At 32.8% G+C, this 24541-nt stretch overlaps 2 protein-coding genes, 1 long non-coding RNA gene and 1 other non-coding gene across 6 annotated transcripts in view; 2 read left to right on the top strand and 2 right to left on the bottom strand.

Moving 5' to 3' along the window:
- Positions 1-1432: 1432 nt before the first annotated feature.
- LOC117207511 lies at positions 1433-12351 on the bottom strand. Its single transcript, XM_033447811.1, has 8 exons — positions 12223-12351; positions 8688-8771; positions 6539-6641; positions 5588-5719; positions 3924-4363; positions 3480-3705; positions 2911-3169; positions 1433-2586 (listed from the first exon to the last, which is right to left on the bottom strand). Exons 2-8 carry the CDS (start codon positions 8760-8762, stop codon positions 1971-1973), a joined length of 1851 nt encoding a protein of 616 aa, XP_033303702.1. The 5' UTR covers positions 8763-8771; positions 12223-12351; the 3' UTR covers positions 1433-1970.
- On the top strand, positions 5090-5162 carry Trnat-ugu. The gene has a single exon. It is a non-coding gene; the product is annotated as a tRNA-Thr (tRNA).
- A 9757-nt stretch (positions 12352-22108) lies between the features above and the next one.
- On the top strand, positions 22109-23166 carry LOC117207502. Its single transcript, XR_004487529.1, has 2 exons — positions 22109-22516; positions 22552-23166. It is a non-coding gene; the product is annotated as an uncharacterized LOC117207502 (long non-coding RNA).
- A 580-nt stretch (positions 23167-23746) lies between these two features.
- The window catches only part of LOC117207501 (dipeptidase 1-like), a 146234-nt gene continuing 145439 nt past the window's right edge, over positions 23747-24541 (bottom strand). For all 3 annotated transcript variants that reach the window (XM_033447801.1, XM_033447800.1, XM_033447802.1), the window contains exon 13: positions 23747-24474. In XM_033447801.1, the coding sequence (XP_033303692.1) occupies positions 24385-24474 (90 nt within the window). In that variant the 3' untranslated portion in view covers positions 23747-24384. The remainder of the gene's footprint in view (positions 24475-24541) is intronic.

Raw genomic sequence — 24541 nt, 5'->3', positions numbered from 1 at the left:
ATAAAAATAAACGAAGAAATTTCTCTGCACGTACAAATGCTGTTTTACTGATTTCATATGTATATTATTCGTACTAAAAATAAACTAAACTACAGAATGCTGTTTTTTATTATATGCTGATTTAATATGTTCAATTGTGTTTTATCAATGTCATCATTTTATCGTACGAGAGATATAAAAATAGATTTTTATATTCATTTGGCTAAGCCTCTGTTTTTAAAAAACAACATATATACGGTATATCACTCGACGTCAATGGATTGTCATTTTTGCTACATTTCTTTTCTTTTACACTCGATTCGAGTATACCTACAAAATTCATTTAATTCCTTCGTTCTTATTATATCATCCAAGGAAAAGTATTTTTTCATGGAATTTAAGAACGATTTTGATATTTTATGCAGGTATAATGAAATAGGCCTCAACTCGTGAAACGTTTAACAATAGAACAAGAAAGATTTTGACAGTTAATTCTTTTCGAATTACTGCACCTTCACAAATGTGTTACAAGGGACAGCTCAACGCTGTGTAAATATAACATTGTACGTCATACGTATTTAAACGAGTTTGATACGATATGACAAAATCGTGTCATATATAAATGTCATAAATACATTGATTTTTCCTTTATATTATTTAATATATTGTTTATCGTTTCAATTTAAGAAATATGTTGTTTGAAATTCCAACGCATTCTTTTATATATATATGTATTGTATATATTTTTTTGTAGCAGTCATTTAATAGCTAATATAGATTGAGGAATGGTAATACGATTTATCATATGTGTTAAAAATTAGAAAATACATTTTTAGTAAAGTTTCGCTACAAATACATATCAACAATTTTTTCGAAATATTTGAAATGCATTTATGTATTTACGTTAAATATTTTTCAAGCGACTTGAAGGGCTTTTTATACATTGCCAAATATGAAATCACGTGAATAATTTTCAACATTTTCGTTTTGCAACTGTCATTGTCTTTTCGCTTTATTTTTCGTATCATAGACATTGAGAAAATTGTATAACGTAAAAAGAATATAGCGTAAAAGATTTGTATGATTATTCTCGGTAGAAATATGTATCGTAATTTCAACATAACTTTTATGTACCTTCGTTATAGGTAAACGTTAATTTTGTACAGATTGATCGATCACTTTTAAGAGGGTATATTATTTGTCATCATCGCGGCAAGCTTTTATGTTTATCATGTTTCTTTCGTTAAGAAAATAATGTTCTTCTGAAAATGATTGTCTTGCAACAGAACGCAATTTGTGAAAAGCCATATTAGCTTCACTTATACTATGTTTTGAGATCATTGAGCACACATTACGTTACTATATATTGTAGTTCGGAATTGAAAGATAGAATATTTAATTATATAATGAATCATAAAATAAGATACAGTGAAACAACGTAAGATTCGGAGTGAGTTCATTATTATTAGGCAAAATATTTATCTTTCATAAAGCAATTATTCTAATTTTAATAGTCAATACACTTATTCCTGATTCAAATTTTGTTTAAATTACAAGTAAAAATAGGATCGTAACAAACTTGCACGTAAAACTATATCTAGACTTGTAAGTTTATCTTGCCTAAACGTGGCTGTAATTTTACTAACTCGCGCAATGTTCCATTAAACTTACATATTCAATATTATGAATATTTACCTTTCTAAGGAATATGTTATCAAATAACAAGTGACTGTATCAACCTTTTACAACAAACAATTTCACAATATCCTACTAAACGTGTATCTAACGTGGAAAATGCGAACCTATCTCACTCAAAACTTGGGGATTCATTCGTATAAATTTTTTCACAGTCAGCCTTTACATTTCTCATTTTTACCTGTTGCGAAGCTTTTTTTCTTTCAATCATTCGAAGTAATCGTATATCTCTTAAATCTCTCAATCCAATTATTTTTTTATAGGTAATTAGTCCATTAATTGAGAGTATCGTTTCTTCAAACTTCATCATCCTCTATGTACAAAGTAGTTCCTTTGCTTTTTACAAAATCATGCAATATCGCATCATCGCTATGAATATTCTTTTTCTGTTCTTGTTCCTTCGATACTTGATTATTATATATCAAATTTTCGGTTATTAATGAAATTTCATTGCGTGTTTCAGTCTCGTCCAATTCGTCCCTCGGCGTTTCTATCTCTATCTCCGGGACATTTTCTAATTCAGGTTCCTCAAGTAAGGCATCAACTTCAGTCGGTCCATCGGACGATACATTCGCGGCGATAGGTTCATCGACATCGATCGCATGACTATCGTCAGAATTGTCCGCTCGACTTTCTTCAGTGTCGAGAGATGCTGCCGTGAAGTACTTGAACTCGGATTCGGAACCGCCACTTTCGATAACAGCTTGCGTGTTCAAAGAGTATCTGCTCGATTGCGCGTCTTTCTGCTGTTTCTCGAAAGATGCTCTCTTATTGTCGTCCGACCTAGAATGGTGCAGTTTCGCTTGTCGTTGTCGTTTTAGATTTTCACCACTGCTTGCCCTTGACCTCATTTCCACCTCGTCAGATAGGTATTTTGTGCAATCAATGGAGAATCTGTCCACTGACAATTTTCTAGGAAAAATTCATTAAATAGTTTAGAATCTCCCTTTTGTTCATTTTTTACTTGATATAAAATTAACACGTGGTAGTCTGCGATGATCATCAAAGACGAAAAATGCTAAAATACTAGGTAGAAAATATAGAAAGGATATTTTTTTAATAAATGAAAATTGTATTAAGTTTTAATTTATTGTATTGTTGTAAGTTTTAATTTAAAGGTTTATTTTAATAAACATTTAATGTGCATTTTGAACTTCGTTTCGTTTTCTAAGTTCCGTAACAACTTTTGGTATTTGTACGATACGAAACATGTTATTAAATAATTCTTAATGTTACCTATAATCCCCTCTGCGAAAATCGGGACTCTTCCTGAACTCCAGACTAGCTTTACGTTGGCCCATCATTCTTTCAATTCTACGTTCGCTTCCAGCTTTGTCAAATGACATTTTATGGAAGCTCGGCGAGGAGATTTTGCGGAAGTCTCTGGGGGATATTTTTGTAAGATCTTTCGACGCGGTCAATTCCTCAAATAATCTTATGTCTATCGAGTTTCTTTTTCTCGGTACAAAATCGTCTGGGTATTTGCTGTAGGCACCTGCAAAGAAAAATAACCGAACATTCATAATAAATGTCATAAATCTATTACAAGTCAACGTTACGCGAATGTGATATTTCATTTGCAATGTTGATTATAAAAATGAATTCTAAGAATTTATTTGTATTTATAGCATTATGATACTTTTATTTTTAGAAATTGCTTTTATGTTTGAAAGTATTTATTATTCGAATATATTTCGTAATAATATTGCATTTGCGCATTATTTCTTTGATTGGCCCTTGATTAGTTAATATTAAAAAGTTCATTACTGTCGGCTGATCTTTTTACTTCACAGTTTCCAACTGACCTGATAACTTAGGCGAATAACCACGACCCGTCGGAGATTTAACTGCTTCCTCAACTTCTTCGACATAATCAACTTTCGTTTGTCGAAGCAGTTGATGACGTCTCGCAGTATCCGATCTATCTTTAACTTTCAACGTAACTGGACCTTTATTAGGAATGTGCAAATCCATTGCCATTGAAACTTGGCTGCCTCCCATTTTTTGTTGATCCAAACTTTCCCTGCTGACCTATTCAAAAAGTTACGTTAGCTATATCCATGCTTATAATAAACTCTCATGACAAAAACGGTCTTCGTCAAAATTTTTCAATTTATAGATATTAAAAATATTAAGTTAAATTGTACACGTAGGTCCCGGCAAAAGACAAATATGAACAAGGGTCATTTTTGTTATGAGTTTAATTGCTTATTAACAAAGAATATACGGCTATTATATTCTTGTTATACCTGATGAGGACTGTAGCTTGGATTATCAACAGAAAGAGCATGCCTCTGTAACAATTCTGGATTTAATAACGCGCATCCAGCGTATTTTGGCGTTCTTTTACGAGGTGATTTCTTCTCAATTAACGTTGGTGCACTGGGACTTTTCTTAATCGAGTGCCCAGTCTGTTTCTCGCTTAGTTCTTTAGAGAATTGCAAGAACTCCGCGGTCAATTGTTTCCTAGAGACTTCGTGTATGCTTGGACTTGGACTTCTGTTTACTTTGAACACACCGAGTTGGTGATCCCATTTGGTTGTTTGACTAGATGTAGACCTACGATTCCGTTGATTTCTCGTATTTTTTATTGTCGACGTTTGATTAAAGCGAAAACGGGCCGGCACCACTTTGGCAGCGTTATCACGAGCCTCGAAGGTCATTACACAGGCTGCTACTACGATAAAACCTGTGAGATTTCATCGTGTTATTTGTAGATCGCGCTTTAGTAAAATTGTATACCTAATTCGGTAGTTCTTAATGATACTTAACTATCAACGTTAAAAAGAAAGTTAATTGTGATTTTTTATTAACATAGCGCACTTCGAATGATTGAAGAAATTTTTTTAGATTTGATCGAAAATTGAAAGGAACGTTACAGAATATGCTGATAATTAGTTCTTTTTAAATTATTCTTCTGTGAAGAAAAAAATCAATTCGTGAAGCGAATGGGAAAACAAAGCGATAATAGATGGATTAAGTGGTGCGATAAGGCTTTGGAACATTTATCCGTAATGTCGGATGTCAAGAGGAAGCATTTATATGTGTTAATTTAGGAATATATTTCAACTTGTATCATATTTTATATTAAATAAAATTGTGAGACAATATTGGTAATGACCTTGCATATACATATCAATACAGACAATTATTTAATTTAAATAAAAATTTGTTATAGTTATTTTATTAATTCCAAAGTAGGAAATTTAAATTTTAATCATAACTCATATGTGTACAAATATTAAAGAAGAAGTTATTTAATTATTTCAAATTTAAAGAGAAATTGTTTTATATTATGTTATATTTGCATAAATAATAATTAATTTGTGTCGAAGTTTTTATATATAATTTATACATTTTTAATAAATGTATAAAGAATCATGTAAGGAGTTCTCAAGACGTTCGTAATCGTCAAGCCTCCATAGCTCAGGGGTTAGAGCACTGGTCTTGTAAACCAGGGGTCGAGAGTTCAAATCTCTCTGGGGGCAAATATTTTTTTTCACTTTTTTCCAAAAAACTAATATTATGTACAATGTACAAGCATTGTTTCAGTCACGATCAAACATTATTTAAATATATTAAAGTTTTAACAATATATAATCTATCCCATTTGCTATCATATTCTACAATATTCTAGATCACTTGTCTTTTATAATTCTTTTTTAGAGATATATATAGCTGTGATTGATAAATTGTTAAACGATATATTAAAAATTTTATATTCTTTGACATAATTTTATTCGTAGTTTGTAATTTCGCTGAAACTTGTTTATCTTTGCATTTGAAATTAAATACTTGTGAAGAATAAAACTGTTTGAAATAGTCGTTTTGAAACAGGGACGTAGTTTTTGACGTATAGAATTTAAACAGGGGATAATATCATTCAAAAGTTTTTATAAAATGTTATCATTACCTCCTACTCCCATTACGATCGGTCCAGCATAACTGAGGTTATTTAGATGGAATCCACGTGATTCATTCTTCACTCTTATCGTTAGATTACCTCTGATTTCTTGTGCCACGGACAGTTGATCTGCGAAGTATCCTGTACGATGTACAAATACAGATTTTTTAAATTTTATTTTTAAAAAGAAACGGAGCTATATCAATACATTATCTGGCTTTGTATGTAAAATGTGGCATTTTATTTGAATTATGAATATATTTGCTTATTAATATAATATAATCTCAACTTGTGCTCTTAATAATTCGCAATATTATTAGTTAATGTTAAATAAGTTGGACGTGGTTCTTGATTAGTAATATCCTAGTGTTCTTTTTGCACATACTGAGCAGTAATCAAAAATTCGCGTGTGATATATGTATTATGTCTGTATAATTGTGTATTGCTTTATGCAGATGTTTTAAAATAATTACACGCATTGAGCAAGCAGGAAATTATTAATCAATACCATGCAGCTATCTTAGTGTTTTGTTTTTCATCTATTTTAAGAAACAACGATGGCACTCGTGATTGTTTACTGTTTCATAACCCTTTCGCTACTATAGCGTCATAGCTCAAAGCGTTTTTGGTATACAGACTAAAACAGTATTTTTTAATACAGGAAAATTATGCATATAAATATTTATAACGTATCATATAAACATAAAAAAATATGATACAACAAATATAAGTAAATATAATAAGATAAATATAAATATAATAAATGCAAATAAATATAATATAATGAATACATATATACATCTATCGTAGCAAAAGCGTTAATAAGTACGAAGTTTTAAAACGAATGTGTGATATTATATAAAGATTAATTTGTTTCGACCAACTATCTCTAATTATTCAGATAATGTGTAGTAATAATTACATCAATTGAAATTTATTAGTCTTCATAAATCTACTCACCTATGGTCGCCATGCAAGCTCCTAAAACCATTAGTAGTAGACCAATTCCGAGAGCTTTGCAGGCGTACCACAAACACCGCGTTGTCACTTTGCCTCTCACCACCTATTCGATTTAATTGCTTTCGTTAACAGTTAATAACCTGGACGATGTCCAATAACTTACTGGGCACATTCATCGACGCTTCATCATTTCACTTTACCTAGTTCTATGATCTGCTAAAACGATCACATCGATTCGTTCGTCACATTTTATTATCTTCTCTGTGTGATTTAAAGTACACAATACAATAAATAATAAACACGAATAATTAAAACGTATAAATCGATTCTATGTAATAATTTAAAAATTGGAGGAAATTGTGAGAGAAGTACTAAAAAGAACATAAATCTGGTAAAACTAAATTTTGATATAAGAGAAAAATCTTATCGAATGCATGCTTCATCTAATGTTCAAGTTTATTTAGCTACGTGTTAATTATCAAAGATATAAAACACGACAAAACTTATTCGGATTACTTTTTCCTTTACAAAATATAATTTCATCGAGCTTTAGGGAACACAGACTGCGACTTTTATTTGCACGAAATTCTTACCTCGTTAATGTATTGCTTCTCGTATTGCAAATATAGATACCGTAGTCGAGTTTATATGCACAAGAGAGCTTCTGTTTGCATATACTACGGAATAATATCGCAAATCAAATACGTGTTTCAGTTTTGAAATTATATGTGTATGAAGATTATTCAAGTAACAATCTTCCAAAGAGAAAGACATACTGTTCATGTTTATTAATGTATTTCTTGTTGAATATTTCAGTTAATAGTCGAACTGTGCCAACATTTTTTATGGTTACAAATAAGAAAAGAATATTTGTTTGAAACAGAAAACGTTTGGATCATAACTCTATATTCTACTTTTAACGTAATGCCCTGTATAAAAAATATAGTACTTAAAAGCTTTTAAAAATATTGAATTAGTAATAGTGCTATTGTATTTACATATTTATTTTCTTAATACTTATAGTACTATTATTATATGTATACAATAATAAATGTTATAATAATATACAGTAGAACTTCATATATCCGGATCTCGTTTATACGCATAAATAATTATTTAGCGTCAATTATATAAACTCATAACTGGGCCTCTATCATCCGAACTACGATCCATTGTACTTTACAGTTATATGAACATATATTCTCAAGTAATACACGTTCGATACCCAACTGAATGTTGGGTCAGAATTGTTGTTGAACCTCAGTTGTCCGAAGGTTATCAGCTATCGGACTTAATAAGAGGAATTAGTGCAGTAGCTAGTGAAACTTTATTATCGGAATTTGTCTGTTATCCCAACAACCTTGTCCTCCATGTTCGAATAAACAAAGTTCTACTGCAATTAAATTAATTATAATTGTATAATATATTATAATAATACTATAATAATAAATATTAGTTAAATCGACAATATTCCTAATTGAATTATATGTTAATAATTTAACAATTCTCTCACAAATTATATTTCAATATCTTATTATAAGAAACATTGGTTACTTTTGCAAAACTTCTTTTATTAAGTTTACGAAGGGCATTATGTATTTTCTATTACACTGTTTTATATCTTCGATATTTTCGTAATAAATTTATTTATTTCTACATTTGTTTAATATTTATTCTTAGAAAATATGTATCAGCATATCTCAACTTTGCGCCAATTTATACACAAGTCGTGCCTATATTACTATATACGCTCTATTTATATGATATATATCTATAACACGACATAATCGATCAAACAAAAGTGAATGAATTTTATTTCTATAAAAAAAAGCATTTACGTAATTCGATGACTGAACATACATTATACAATAAAATTCTATTTTATTCATTATGATCGAAAACTTATTTTCATTCATTTATAAATAAAAATATTGCGATATCTATAATATTAATACTGGAGAGAAATTTTTGAAAAGATGCAGGTCCAATGAAGTAATAAATTACAAAAAAAAATTAACACGTAACGTTGTAAATTTCGTATTTATAAATGATAGAAGGTGATTTTGTTTCGAATAAATTCTTAGCGATATATATTAATGTATTAATATTAATATTAATTAGAGGTTCTAGTTGGAAGTTTGAAATATACCTGGACATTCCAGTGAGCTCCTGGACCGCAGGCTCTTCTCTGCGTCCCTTGCCAGTGAATGCTTCCTTGGGGCATTTTGCGTTCCTGAAGTTGAATAAATCCTGCATTATTAACAGAAGTTGGTGGTGCAACAAATTTAATAAAAGATACTGTTCTAACAGAGAAGTTAAAGTGAAAACCTAGTTGCGAAGTTAAAATTAACTGAGTTGAAACAAGATAAAACGAAAACACGAAACATTTATCACAGATTTATGCGGTTTGAGATATTTTCACCGTTGTTGCAACACTCAAACGTTTACAGAGTTTAATTAATTTGATTTAAATGTATTTTGAAAGTAGGTATATCGGTTTTCAATAAAAGTATTTTGGTTCTGGACTGTCGGTAGAATATAGATTGATAGTTCAATTCGAAGATCATTTTTGACTTTTATACATCTAATTTTTATAGAACTGAGAATTTTGCATAGATTCATTGTTTTTTTACTTTACTTCAGTACTTTGTGTAAAATCGATAGACCGGTTATTCCTTTTTTAATTTTCAAAGTACCAACTTAAGGTTATAGTTATTAATTACGGTATCCAACTTTTATACTTTAAGAGTACAAGCATTAAAAGTTTAAAGGAGAATCAATACTTTTAAGCTATTTGGTGTAATAAATTTGGTTGAAAAACTGTGCTATCTTTAAATCAATATTGTCTTTAAATTTTTAATAGTTTGATAACGTTATAAAAGTACAGTAATCTATCCATAACAAGACTTTCAGAACTATCTCAAAATCGTTACAGAAAGCAACTAACGTCTTCCTCGTGGGTACTATGGTTATATCGAATTTAACACTCGTAGCAAACGTTTCCGGTAAACAAGTTACGGCTGTAACTTGTTCGCACGAAAATAGAGTAGTAGCTCACTCAGTGCCTCATTTCATTTAACAGAAGGCGTAACTTCTTGCTCGGCATTCGCTTTAATTCAACTTCGCGATATGTATATAGTACTTGCCTCAGCTTTCACCACCCTCTCATGCTCATTCACTTTTACATAAGGGTAGGTAGACATAGCCCAGGCGCGCACAATACGTCCGTGTAAAATTATCTGTCAGTCTTCGATGTATATATGTGCCATGCTCGCATACTACACGCGCATAACAACTAGAAGCATTGTTTGGGTCTGTTTCCTATCTTTTCTGCATCTTTCACCGTAGAAAGTTCCCATTTCGTATCGATCCAAATCCTTCTTTAAGGTTTCTTTCGCAATCTCTGTTTACAACCCGAAAACTTGTCTATTTTCTCTTTCACGGGTTTACTCCGGATTCGAGACCCATTCGAGCTCGATTGCGGTTTCAATCGCGTCTCGAGAGCCTCCGCCAATATATTGCTACCTTTTGAGTTTCACTGCTCCAAGTAATCGCGAAATATTTCACGAGAAATATCTATATTAGAACCGTTAAAAAGATATTAATAATCTAAAGCGAATTGAATCGCTAACGAGGAAACTTGGATATACTAATTGTTTTACAATACTATAATCAACATAACATTTCAGTACATGTAATTGAGATCTAAATGCGGAAAATTGAAAAATATTATACAGTTTGTTGAACAGAAGGACCTAATATTTTAAACGTTAATTATTGATTATAAAACTCTGAGAAAGTTGATTATAGATTTTACGTTGATCAAACGTAGAACTACGCACTGCCAGCTCTTAAAGTTTTCAATTTGTATTTTTTAACGTTCTATGGATATATTGAAATCTGATTTTAACAGGACGTACAAAAACACAGAAGAAGGTTCCTCTGAAAACACAAGAGTTCAGAAAATACATTTGATATTGTAACATCTGATTTCTTGTTTTTTATTCGTATCGTATCGTGTAACTCGTTCCTAAAAAAGTTCTTTACTGCTTCTATGCTACGTTCGAACACAATGTCCGCAGAGGGGAGTCTTCATTGTAGGTCAAACATAAGCTCCATTGTGCATAAAGTGAGAACTTCCAAGCATAAAAAGATTCATTACAATTATGGCGATTAAAGTTCGACACGTTTCGGGCTTTTAAATCCTTTTTGACGATTGTTATCTTCTTTATAAGACGATAAATTTTTCAGATGCAACGTTCAATCGTATTTTTTCATCTTTTGATATAAATGAGAAATTTATTTAATACGATCATAACACACTGTTATCTTATTGTATATTTACATTTGAGAAGAACAGAGGACGTTTCATCTGAATTTATGGGAATAAAATTGAAAAATGTAAGTAGAAAGAAAAAGCAAAGTTGTGTTGACGCAACATTTTATATGTAATTTCTTTCTATTCTTTTCTATTCTAATTCTTTTTAATGAATTCACATTCACATTGAATTCATGTTGTGATTATGAAAACGAATTTCAATAATTTCTCGATACTTTTCTTTGTTGCTATTTCTCTTCTTCTATCTGGATCCTACGATTTTATCAAATTTGAAAAAATTCAAGTACTTTATAGTGTTATGATGAACTATATTTTTTTCAAATCATAAAATTTCTTTTTATGATTACCTGATGAAACAACAACTTTATTCGTGTCCGTTCAATAATATTGCGTTTACGCAATTTCTCTATATATTACTTTACTGCTCAACATGAATAAAAAATAAATAAATTCTACTTTGGTACTGGATACCGCAAAATGAAATACAATATAGAATGAAAGTTTAAATAAAGTTCGAATATACATTCGCCACAACAACTTTAGGCGGATAGTGTAAAACATAGTTAAAATAAATGACGAATTCCATCCGTTGTGGAGTATTAGTTGCTGTAACGATCGAACCGAGCCATTTTCATTTGCATAACCGCAACCTTTGACTACGTTTCAATGTTCTCCTTTGTTCAATTCGACCACGGGTGCAAGTAACAGAATGGTTCTTTTGAATAATTCATGGAAAAAGAATTTGGTATCCTTGTAACTTTCTCTCCGTGTTCTCGAATATTTCATCGTTAAAAGAAGATGTTCCTTCCATTTATGAGATTATTTGTGATAGTCGAACATTCTCAGGAACACGAGCAAAAGCATTTGGCTTTTAAGTTCGCCCTCGAGCAGTGTTTTAATATGCAGAAAGCAGGATTGCTTTTGTGATTAAACTTAGTCCTATGGAAGCGTTTCTTTGAAACGGTACTTACACAGAAACCGTTCACGTGGAACGTAAGATAAGAAATTTCAAGAGAGATAATGTAAGCTCTGATTCATGCTACTATTTCTTAGTTTTAAGCGTTTTAAAAAATTTTATGTATAAGGTTTTGGCGAACTGCTGGTAGAATTCAAGCGAAGTTAACATTCGGATTGAGAATCTCTTAGATAAAATAATTTCTTTATTTAAGGATTTTCCGTTTTTCTGAAAGTAAATTATATCATATCTACATTTGCAAGGATTAAGATCGGCACAAGCGGGATTTATTTGTTTCTATTCACTTTAATTTCGAAATTACGAAAATTTCTGATTTAGAAATGACGTTAAATACAGAAGGAAAAATAAATTCCTTTTTTCTTTACTCACCTTCCTGCCTTTTCGGATTTGTTATCGCAGCATCTTCTTCTATTTTTCCTTTTAACGACCAATGTGTTTGCGTGTCTCTTGTACCATTTTCTCTCTTCGAAACTCCGTTGAAATTTATCGTACAACGAAATAGTCTGTATGTCATAAATTTTAAAAGAAATGTGAACGGCACTATAAGTCGCGTGGTTATGTTCAATCGCGATCACAGATATATGTTTATATATATATAGAACGTATGAACATCAAAGTACAATCAACTATTGTGAATTCACGGGGTGATAGTTGGCGGACTCGTACCGACGGGGCTGCGCTTTATTTTTATTCCAGCACGTGGTATAGGTATGCGAATTACCCCGGGCGAGAAACCTCGGCTCGGAGACGAGTGTAAAATGTACTTAGACCGTAGTTCTTGAACCGCGTTTGTCATTTCAACGAGCTCTCTTTACGATGTCTCCTTAATTCCGTAATTAACGTGGCTGTGTGGAGCCACCGAGCAAACGCCAATTAGCTTCCATGTAAATTCCATTCATGAAACAACTCCACTCGTCGATCTATCCGTGATATCGTCGCGTATCTTTTGTCTCGTTCCTTTCAACAGTTTCTTCTTTCCAACATCTCCCTTCGCAATTTTGGGAGTATCGATTCGAGTTCGCGTTACAGGATAATTTTGTAACTGGCACAACCGGATGAACTTTTGAAAAACATCCTCGAATGTTTTCCTCAGTCACTCGTCTGGACCTGCTTTGAAACGTCTCTTCTGTTTGATATTTTTAATGGATGCACACCGTTCTCGTCTGTATACCAGTAAATAATTCTAATTACGTTGCAGCGCGATGTTTTCACAGATCGAACATGTATTTTCTGCGAAAGAACAACTCAGATGTCATATCGTGTTTGGTCGAGGGAAAAGTTTCATTGAGAGCTAATTCATCAATAACTTATGCAAGTGTTATCTCGATCATTTCTACGATTCCTTTCTTACGAATATAACTTTTCTTTTTTCGAATTTGATTCAACAGAGCTGCGTCCATTAAATGTTTTTATAGGAATTTTGTTGTATTTTCTTACAGTATGCAAATTTTTCTCATGAGTATTACAATGAAAGTTCGTCTTTTTTTTTATTATTAACTAGCTTCCTATAGCTACTTACTTAGCTAATACTTAGACACGTCGATCTTATTTAGCAATTTATCGTAGATTAAATTACACGGGAATTTCGTTACATTATAATATAATCAAATAAACCAGAGTCATTTCGCAATAGCGATCGATTGCTCCAATTTTGCATGTTCATTCCGAATTTCCAGATGCTGTTTATTTGCATCGATTGTATCTGCATTATTTATCGCTTCGCACTGTTTATGCCCACTATATTTATTTATTCATTATACGTATGAATATTCTGTACATATTTTTGTTTCACACTTGGTTCCATAGAATTCTTATATCTTAATTTAATAGTTTAATTTAATAGCTTGAAGATTTTAGAAAGGAATTTTGATATTTGACATCAATTTATTCCTTTGTATAAAATCTACGAAGGTGGAAGAAAATTGTTTGTTCGTGGTTTAATAAGAATGCAGAAACATGATTTATATGTGTTTTTGAAAACGATATTCGACTAATATCATTAATATTTCTACGATAAATTTTGTGAGAGACAGTTATTTATCTCGTAGAAATGCTGAGAAATGTCTTAAGAAATCTTTCAAGATATAAATATCCTGCAGGTTTCTTTCTTCGATGAGATGTTTATGATCTTCGTATTCATTCAAATTCTTAAACTCTCATAAAATACGAGACAAAATTGCAAAATATAAGCTTCACTTTTTCATCGATACTGCAATATCGAATCTTTATTCCGTCTATTTTGCAGCACTATTTTGCAGTCATGTTTCTCTTTATTTTTATTATTTTGCGGTTTTACTATGTTCGAGTAATCAACAAATGGAAGTGTTTTACTCGCCTAACTCCCATTCCCTTAAAACGAGTCCAATGGAATTAAATTTTATGGTCCGCTTAACTCCTGCTTTTTCTCACACGATTCTGCGTTTCATCGCGGAAGGAAGCCACTAAATCTGCACTGGATCATCGTCGGATCGTAACTCTTCTCTGTCCCACCATCGGAAAACGATTCCCACCCTTTCAACCACCTTACGAGACACGCGTTGCTCACAACTTTTGAACTTCGTCGTAGAAAGCACGAGGTGGAAAGCGCGATCACTAGGTGTTTCTAAAGCGGTCAAGCAGAGTAGATATTTGTCGGTTTATCGAAGGTTGATCCTTCTGGCGGTATATTCAGTGTCTCCTAAGGTATCACAGAGTGCTTGACAGAAAGTCTTACGTATAAACTGAAATAAATAGAAAGGAAAGAAAACACCGAACCGATGGAAACTGAATCGTTCACTAAATCATCGCGCGATGATTGAAGACGCGACGCTGATCGTCAATGTTTCAACCGCCACGATTTTCTTCTCTGTTCATCGTTTCCTGCGTCTCTTTAACGAAATCCGGTCCCCCAGCCTTGTCCTCGTTCACCCTGGATGGGTGCTGGCTGTTCGCCGGAGAAGGAAAAACGGCTGGAAACGCTACTAAATCACCGTCAGGATCAGGACTCGGGGGACGACGATCAACGATGCCGCTTGAGGGAGTGTCTCTACTCCTCCAGCATCACCTGTTGGTATCGTATCCCGGTCACGGGCTATACAGGGTGGCAAGGGGAAAATCTGCTCGAGCTAGACGCCGAAAACACGCTTGCGCGAACGCAGATCGATGTGTTATATCGCAAGCTCTCTTATACGGATCCTCTGCTCTAGCTCTGTCTCCTTCTTCTGAACGTTTGTTGCGAATGAGACGTGACGCGACGTCGACGCTTATCGTCGATTTGACGAGTGCTGTTGTGTTTATCGGACATTGATTTGTATCTTCCTTTCTTTTGCTTCTCTTCCTTTTTTGGCTACAGCTCGATAAAACCTTTATGTTCTTCTTTGGTCCTCGTTTCGAGCTGAAGTTGGAATTCGATGATTAAACCAGATTGATGACTTTTGGGAAAATTTTGGTATTAGTACTGTAATTTGGTTTGTTTTATTGATTCAGTTATTTGAAAATGTTTTATTATTAAATAATTTCAGTTATGTTGCGATTTTTCTGCTACGTTGCTACTTTACCATATTATTCCATTCGTTTTCAATCCAACCGTGTTTTTCTGTTTCAAAGCTTTCCAAAGTTTCAGAAGAATATGATAGATATAATTGATTTCATGTTTCAATTTTATTCTATTTTGCTGGAGCATTAAAACTCTTTGTTTATTGAACCAAGAACGAGATTGAGAGTAAATTTCAAAAACTGTATATTCAGTCCGAAACGAAATGCCACGATACATTATACGTTTTTAAGCCACAATTAAAGTCGGAGTTAAAGTTGAAAGAAACCAAACTTTGGTAAAAATTCAATTTAATATATAATATATAATATAATTACTAGATACACATAATATTTTTGTTAGTATAGGTTTTTTTTTAGTTCAACACGTTTCGAAATTATTCTTTTATCAAATGTTTTTTAAGGTATGCAAAGAACTGTATATTCTTTAACTAATCGATTTTCCGTTATCGATTCTTATATTTTTCTTTGCGCTTCCTTTCAGAGACGGATAACTTCTTTCGACAAGAAATTGTTGATCAAGTCCATTGGTTCGTAAAAGCTTAGCATGCTACTACTACGTATACTTACTTTTTATCCCTTTAACAGTTTCGATATGTTAGTACTATTTATACGACCTTTATTAGACTCGAGAAGATTTGGTTTTAAGAAAATTTTATAAAAGATTAAGCGAGAAGAATTCAATATGCATCAATCGTATAACGTTAATATTATACGTTTAACGAATTATTGTTTCGTATTTATGAATTGTCAGGGAGAGAAATGAAAAAATTCTTTTGTCACTGTATCGACTAGTTTTGTAAATAATGTTTATTAGATAATGCGTGCTTACGAGTATTAGGTAACATAATGTATTCTACGGTCCTTCATAGAAGGTGTACAAATCATTGTTCCAGCAATGTCTTCTAGATTAACATAGATAAAATCATCATCGTTGTCATCGCTATCGCCTTTGTCCTTGTTCGATTCGTTAAATCTATTTCTCTCGCCTGAGTTTGTTACCGTGCGAGCCATTTATCTTGATCGACACTTAAAATCGAATCTGTTTGTCAAACTCCGAGACCATTACTCGCTCTTTTGTTGAATTCTCAGAAATTTTTCCCGCATCTCACGGCAAATATCTTAAAATATCGAAGCGTCAACGGATAGTAAAAAATGTTTCGCGAAGTCAGTAAAGCCGACATGTGCGTGTGGGAAAAGATATTCTTCTGGATGGATCTTTATCTGTTTATTTAAGTACGAGGTTTATTCTTCAGGTTTGTAGTATCTTTTACTTCAAAGAGTTAGAACTTTAATCTAGTTTAACTCATGTTCTAAGAAAAAAACTATTAAACAAGATCGACTACATCGTGCAACGTGATGAATCACTTTGTTGAACCGAATGGTGTGCTCTTCCTCAAAATCAAGCTGATCAAATAAATATTCGGGCGCGATAGAAACGCGCAGTTGGCCTCCGATTTCTAATAAACATCATTCGATTTTAGTGTTCCGTTACACGAGTCCACGATGATCGATTCAACATTCCCGCGAGTCTTTCAACATCAAACAAACCGAAGTCCCTAAAATTATAATAGCTTATACACGATCTAGGGTTCACCACTTTGGGTATAACTAAAACTGTTGATAAATAACGTATCACTTTTGGATGTTTTCTTTTTCTAAATTCGTCAGGGCCATTCGGAGCGTATATAGCTCGTGAAAAATTGGCCTGACGATTCTTTTAAAAAATGCTCGATTTCTTTCATTTCCCTTTACGTTCGCTCAGTCACTTTTCTCCCTCATTCGCATTCTGCATTCATCCTTTATTTCTATATATATATCTATATTTGTTTTGTTTTATTTATATAATATATATAATATATATTTTTATGTAGGTAATAGCAAGTAACTTAGTCTTATGTGTCCGTTTCACGTTCGTAATTATAGCAATCTCGAGTCGAATGGAGATTAATTTATTTACGCACGGGATTCTGCATATTCTCACCATTTCATGTTCATAGGATTGTATGCCGTGTACGTGTACATGTATGCGTGCGTATTCCCCAATGATTGTATAAGATCGTGTGAATGTTTGTTGTATTGTATACATGCTTGTAAACGTACTATTTTCCTTAGGTAGTAGGTATCAATAGTGTCTCTTGCTTGTAGCGTTAATAATTAATTTATTAAAACTTTCTATATCATTTTAATCCTCATAGTCTCTTTAATAATCGCCTATACATTCCATCTCGCTCTCTCCCTTTTCTCTCCCTTCCTTATCATCATACGTCTTCTTTACAATCTCTCTCTCTCTCTCTCTCCCTCTCTCGCTCTCTCGTAAATAGCTGCCCTTTTATTTCGTAAACTCTCTCTTTTATTAGTTTTAAATTCATCTAAAAAGATTTTCGCGTGCAGTGTTTGTCGAATAGCTCGAGAATCGGTTTTATCATAACAACAAACTTGTATACTTCCATTTATTTAAAAAATGTTTATTTCAAAATTCGTCTACTTGATAATTTTCTATTTAAAAAAGTATAATTCAATCGTAACAAACAACTAGTTGAGTTAATGAAAATAATAAACATGATATAAACAAAAATGCTTTATTGATGGTTTAAACAGGATAGATTGCCGCAAGTCGAAAAAAAGAAAGATAAAAAATATTTGTAGGATACATTTTTAATATTGGAAAACGTATGTTTCTATATGGATTGGGCTGATCTAAGTTTAGCTTTTTTTCTCATCTATATTGCATCCTGATCTGATTGCATCGAAGCATTATTAAACAATCTAAAAATCATCGAATCTTATACACTTTTCTCGAGCGTTCGACATTATAACAGTTTAAATTTAAGTAGACAAGTGAACGAAGTATCAGCATTATGTTTTCTAAGTATTTAATCGATTCCAAGTCTAAAAGTGGCAATTGTTGAGAGTTTAAACATTAAATATTAATTTGAATTTTTATTAAAATTAAGTTATAAATCTTCAAACACTAAAACTCGCGAAGGAGAAAGCTGGGATGAAGCAACTTTAAGGGAAAAGGAAACGTTAGAGAGGAGAAAATATCTAGAAAAGAAAGCAGCCTACAAATTCAATCATTTAGGTAATAGTTCATAAATATCTAAATTATCTAACGATTATTATCTTTACCGAATAAATAGGGAAAACACAATTCTGCAACTTCGTTCAATTTATCTCTTCATACGTACATTGGCTACAAAATTTTTCGCCACGAATGGTCGTAAGTATTACATTCTCGAGGAATAAAGTGAAAAATTGTAGCCAAGATCAGACAGAAACGGCTTCAAGTTTTCTCAAGTTTCGGTTTTTGAAACTGGTTCTCTTGCACATCCCCTGTTATATACATCTGTGGATTACACGTCGATATATCCTATTTACATGCGCGTGTCTCGTCTTGCCAAACTTGCCCTTTTGTGCGTTTGGACATGTCGGTTGTAATTGTATATAATATAGTAAGTTACAATATTATTAATCTGAGTTTCTAGGCAGTTGTGTGTTGTTTATGTTATGTACGTTAAGATTTATCTCTAAGGTTCTTCTGTTTCTCTTTCTCACACTCTCTCACACTGTTTCTCTCTCTGTTCAAACGTTTTACTTTCGCCCTTTACACGAACAATTGATTTTGGCCTCTGTTTTCTTGCTAAATCGGTTCAGAAAAGGAAAGTTCATCTACGCATGCGTGCTTGATCGTTTCGCTACTTAATTCATAGAAAATGAACACGTTGAACAGTTTTCGTTCGACGTTCGAGCCTTTTAAAAAGATCTTTCAGCGTATCGATACTCGACTCACAAAAGAAAATCATCGATAAATAAAATTTGCAAAAATAAGAATTCGACTTGATTCTCACGCGAGAATAAAAAAATGTAAACAAATGTTTGCCTTTATCTTCTTGAAATGCTCGAAACATCGATTTCCTTCAACTCGTTCGATATTTCTCTTGATTATTATACGACGATTTATTTCAACCGTATCCATTTCTCATTCTTCCACTTGCACTCATGTACTCACGCACGCTCGCAATGATTATCTAGAGTTTCCTCCCTCACGAGTCGATTCGAAATTAATTTCTTTTCGGCATCCACGCGGCTTCGAAACCCATCTTCGGCAATTTTTTTTTCGCCTCGAAGGAAAAACGTGATCTCTTCTTCCCCCTTATTTTTTCTCCCCATTTTTTTCTTTATACAAAGAATACACCGTTGCGGCTATACGAAACTAGAACGGTATCATTTTGTCTACATGTGAATAATTCCATGAGTCGTGTGGTTGTAACGCTATCGTAAACACAAGAGTGAGTCTTGTTTCCATCTCCATGTCCCGATCAATGGTATTGAGCAATGTACTGCCGTCGAATCAATCGTTTGAGAAATATACTTCGTCTCCCTCGAACATCGATCATGAAAAATTTTGAACAGCTATAAATAATGTACCATCGTTGATAGAATGTCGGAATCAAAGAAGCGAATCAAATACGAATTTCCTTTTCTTTTTTAGCATTCGAAGAATTTATTGTTCTCGACGCCAAGTATTTCTCAAAGAATCGATCCAATCAATATTTTTAACGTGCTAGACTTACTCTTTACGAATTAGAAATCGTAAATATCGTCCTATTGGTCTTTTACACTACTTAATCGTTCACTACGTGGCGGTTATCAGTGTTATTGCTGCTAAGAGTTCGTTCAACAGGATCCTGCTGTCTCGCTAAGGTTATTTTATCGGTAGACAATAAATTCTGCTTGTCGATTTGAAATTGTTATCCTTGTCAACGCCGAGGAAAACGCAAGCGTACGTATTTTTACTTCGAGGAAAGAAGCTTCCACTAACGATCGTACTCAAGACCTTTCGCTTCGTGTAAAGTAATTAACGATCATTCGCTGTATAAACCGATAGCCTTTAACGCAATTGTTGTTCTCGACGTCCTTTGCATTTCGCGATATATTGTGCATATTTGAGGGACTCAGTGAAAAAGTGGTACAAGCGAATTTTTTTTCGGCACTAAATAGGACAGAAATATGAAGAAATGATATCTGCGTTTATGAAGAACGTAGAAGATTTTGCTATGAATAATCAAACCTTTATAGGTATAATAACGAGTATTGTTATTGTGTATAGTTGAAAGAATAGGAGTAGCAGAGATTTGTTTTAGCTAATACGTATTATAACAAGTGATAGTGCAAGTACTTTGGGTATTTTATATACTTTTTATATATTAAATGTATTCTATCCATTTTTGCATCTTTAAATTTCTCATAAATGCATAAAAATCCGCAATCTAACGACGTGTCTTAATTAGAAGCATATGCATTTCTCTATTAGAATTTAATTTTATTTATAGTTTTCTTAATTGAGAATTTTTTCGTTCGTACTAGTTTTCCTCTGAACCCTTCTTTTAATCCTGTCGAATCTATAGACGATATATCTCTTAAAATTTTCTTTTGTACAAAACGATACTTAGTTGTATTAGATCGTTCAATAAGTTTGTATAGCGATCCGTGTTTACTTTTCGTGATGTATTTTATGTACGTATTGGGTAAGCGACTAGAATGACTAATCTTGTGGCATAGAGTTGAAGAAAATAAATGATAAGTACTACCCAATAGTGCAATAAGTTTTTGATCAAATGCGATGATATTAAGCTAACTAGAAATACTAATGTTTTTGAGATGTAAAACGTTATAAATACGAGACACAGGAATCTCAACAAAAAGTAAAGATTTAATTAATGACGTTAATTGACGACGAATTAAACACGCAAGATATATCGTCCAAAGTGTTGCAGAAGCATCGTATGGCGAGATATTTTGTCCTTAAATGCGTCTGTGGATACAAATGGGTTGATACAGAACGAATTTTTGTTAATTCCTTCACCATGGATTAATCTTCTACCAGAGTCGTAGAATGGTGCTGCGAGTTGTCGAAGGCGCCTTGGTTTCTTTTATATAATATATGTATATAATATATATATGTATAGTCGTTAACAATGTTAATTACAGGTACCTAAAAATTTCTCGCACGCGTTCCCCACGTCGGAAAAAAGTAAGAAAAGTCGAAATGTTCGTACAAGCTAGGACAGTCTACGCTAGTTTTCGGTATCATTCGCATCTTTTGATTCGCAGTGCGTTTTTTGCCTTTCTTCTTTGTGTCTTATTTTCACAATCGAGCGTTCCGTTTGCTATCTACCGGTGATACTTATCGTGATATTACAAAGTCGATAATGGAAAAACGTCGTTACGAAAAAATCAAAGACGCTTGCGAGAATTTCGTCGAGTAAACGCTAGGGAAATCGGTGTAATATTTGATGTATGCGAGCACGACGTTATATATATTTACAGTGTCTGCAATAATAGTAATTGATCCGATATTATTTCCCAATGTTTCACAACGCGTTTCACTTCGCAGCTCAGCTTTTGCCTCGTTCAAAATTTTCGCATCCTTCTCTTCTTGATCCTCAGCGCGTATCCTAGATTTTCGGATGACTTAGGACAATGTCCGAGAGCGATTGGCAAACCAGATGAAATATTTGTTTAGTACTTGCTCACTGTCTCTAATTTAAGTTACATCCCAAAAGAAGTTCCCTTTTCTAGATATGTAGAAGTATTTTCTACGTGTTCTCATTCCCGAGTCCTCGGTTTTATTTTACGATTTATCGACTAAAAAGTTTATTGCTACGTCTCGACTACTATATCGAAAAGGGATTTCGGCAATTATAGTTTCTCATGTCATAATGGTTCAGTATAAATTGGCTTGGCAGTGTTTCATATTGGTGAGCATAATAAATAGACCTGCCAATTTATCCGGATTTTTAATGCTTGATCTAATTTAGATAATATTCAAGTATCCAACATTAACGTCATTACGCCAAAATGACCAAGCTAAGTAGAGATTTGATTAAAAATTTCATATTGAATTTAATCTTCTATCGAAAAAGGAAATTTTAGATACAAAAGCATTTAGTATAATTTAATTCTATTCGGTTATTAGTTGAATTTTCTACTTAATTTTCTAGTTAAAGAAAGGCGCCTGTTACAAGGATGTTTCATATAGATTGAAAATTATCCACTTTGATTGGAATCTAAAGAATTTAGAAGAATTTAGTTATTTAAAATTCAAATGTAACACTACTATAAAAAGGTAATTATCTCATTTGTGTTTTTAATAACGCACAGTATGCATATACATATGTATGCAAATCTAAATAATGATAATTGAATAGCGCAGTTGATTCTATGAAATATTCAATTTTTTATATAAATATTAATTGAATATTCGAATATTATCGATATCCGGATATTCGCAGTCCTAACAAGGTATTTCGTTTACAAATGAACCAGCAGTTGCGTCAAATAATTGCGTCATGCATGCGTAATAGAAGCCTCGTTATAACAAACGTTATAAGAACATTTTTAAGGATTTCAGTCGGAGGTTGGAAACATTTAATAAGTGACGAACAAGTCTTTCCTCTTAATGGTCTTTGGTGACGAACTCTAAATGACAAAAATTCTTTGTCATTTGTAAATATAGAAACTCTAAAAGCTTTAAACAATCGTATATACGTAAATATTGGTTTCTGTGATCTGGTTTCAAAATTTCTAATTAAATGTTATAAAAGTTTCATTATTTTCTCGCCGGTTTTTCTAGTTCTTCGTTTTTTTTTCTTTTTTGGTTTTTCTTTAATTCCTTGGTCTTAAGCGCACTTGTTAAGTTGACAAGGAGCAAGCATTCAAATGATTATCTGCGTCTTTAAGGCTATAATCTTCATATCATTCGTATTAAAAAAGAAAGTATATCAAGGATAGGTGTAATATTTGGGAGATTCGTCTATTTTATATAGTAGTTATTTCGAATATATCCTAATTGCTCCTCTATGTCAAGGATATTATCATGCAGTTGTAAATTAGAAAATAAAATTTATCAAATCATTCAACGTTAAATCATGATTAATAGATCTTTTCTCTGATTGACATTTGAACGCGTGCCACCTAGTATCCATCGCTTGAGATCTTATATAATTATTCCAAGGTAGAAGTATCGAAAAACATTTATTGGATTTCTGTCAGGATAATACCGAGGGAACGTTTCTTAAAGAGTATCCTCGTTCGAATGAAATTCTTCCTAGCAAGCATTTTTGGCCGCCTCGATTGTCCGCATCATTACACGCTATTCATTCAGGAACGCTTTTTCTTACGCTTATAAGTATTCATCTATGAATATCTTCAGGACGAGCTCAGATTTCTGTATAAAATTTCTATGTAGATAAACACGCTAATAAATACGGTTTATGCTATAAATAAATTTGCCGTTGAATATATTTATGTTCCTATAAATTTCCAGTTCCTATAAATTAACAGTTTCAGTGTTAACACTTTTATAAACGAAATAAAACAAATGTTCGCGGTTTCTCAGTAAAATTCCTTTGGGAGGTAATACAGGCGCAGTGTGTATCAAAAAGCTGATTTCCGTAGATGCAATCGATACAGGGAAACAAATAAAAAGTTCTCAATAATTATATATCTACTTGATAGTATGGACGGACGTATCCAGCTATTAAAATAGCAGCAAATTAACCATTATACGTTATACAGATATGTTCTTTCAGCGAAGTGCGATAACAATATGAGGAACAAGATAGTTTGTTCATAAAGTTAGTCAAAAATGGCAAAAAAAAATACAATCGCATAATTCATGGCGGCGCGGCGTGTGAATGAGAGGAGAAAAAGATAAGGAAGGAAATTGAACTTGTCCTGAAGATGATCGTTCAACACATGGTCTCGATCTTATCAATTTTCACAGATGGAACGTACGTTCTTGTTCAATTTTTCATCTTTCATAAGGCGCGATCGAGTTCCCCGGAGAACTCAAAAAGATGTTTTCAGGGAAAAACGATCTTTCAGCTGATCCAGTCCGCACGTTTACAGGGTCCTATAGTTCCATGAGACGTGTCGAATCTTCGGCGATCGTAGAAAATCGAGGAATCCTGCTGTGAATGTCCTCAAAGAAGATCAAGACGCTCCGTAGACGCATGCGGAGTTGTCAGGTGGACTGATTTTCTCCACTGGCAATACTGCCGCTCTGTGCCATTCGTCGCGCACCTAAAATTCCATTTTTTTAATAGCTAAGAACGTACGGCAATATACATAAATATCGATAGAATTTAAA

This window comes from Bombus bifarius, unplaced genomic scaffold (genome assembly GCF_011952205.1).
Source record: "Bombus bifarius isolate JDL3187 unplaced genomic scaffold, Bbif_JDL3187 scf7180000008033, whole genome shotgun sequence".
In the NCBI taxonomy this organism is placed as follows: Eukaryota; Metazoa; Arthropoda; class Insecta; order Hymenoptera; family Apidae; genus Bombus; species Bombus bifarius.
The sequence above is the reverse complement of the archived record's forward strand: the minus strand, read 5'-3'. Positions and strand labels throughout refer to the sequence as shown.

Coding starts and splice junctions, on each gene's coding strand:
- LOC117207511 (XM_033447811.1), bottom strand. CDS start 8,762: ATGCCCCAAGGAAGCATTCACTGGCAAGGGACGCAGAGAAGAGCCTGC. Junction 4,364..5,587: donor GATCGTAATGGGAGTAGGAG/GTAATGATAACA, acceptor GAAATCTCACAG/GTTTTATCGTAGTAGCAGCC. Junction 2,587..2,910: donor TTTCGCAGAGGGGATTATAG/GTAACATTAAGA, acceptor AATTTTTCCTAG/AAAATTGTCAGTGGACAGAT.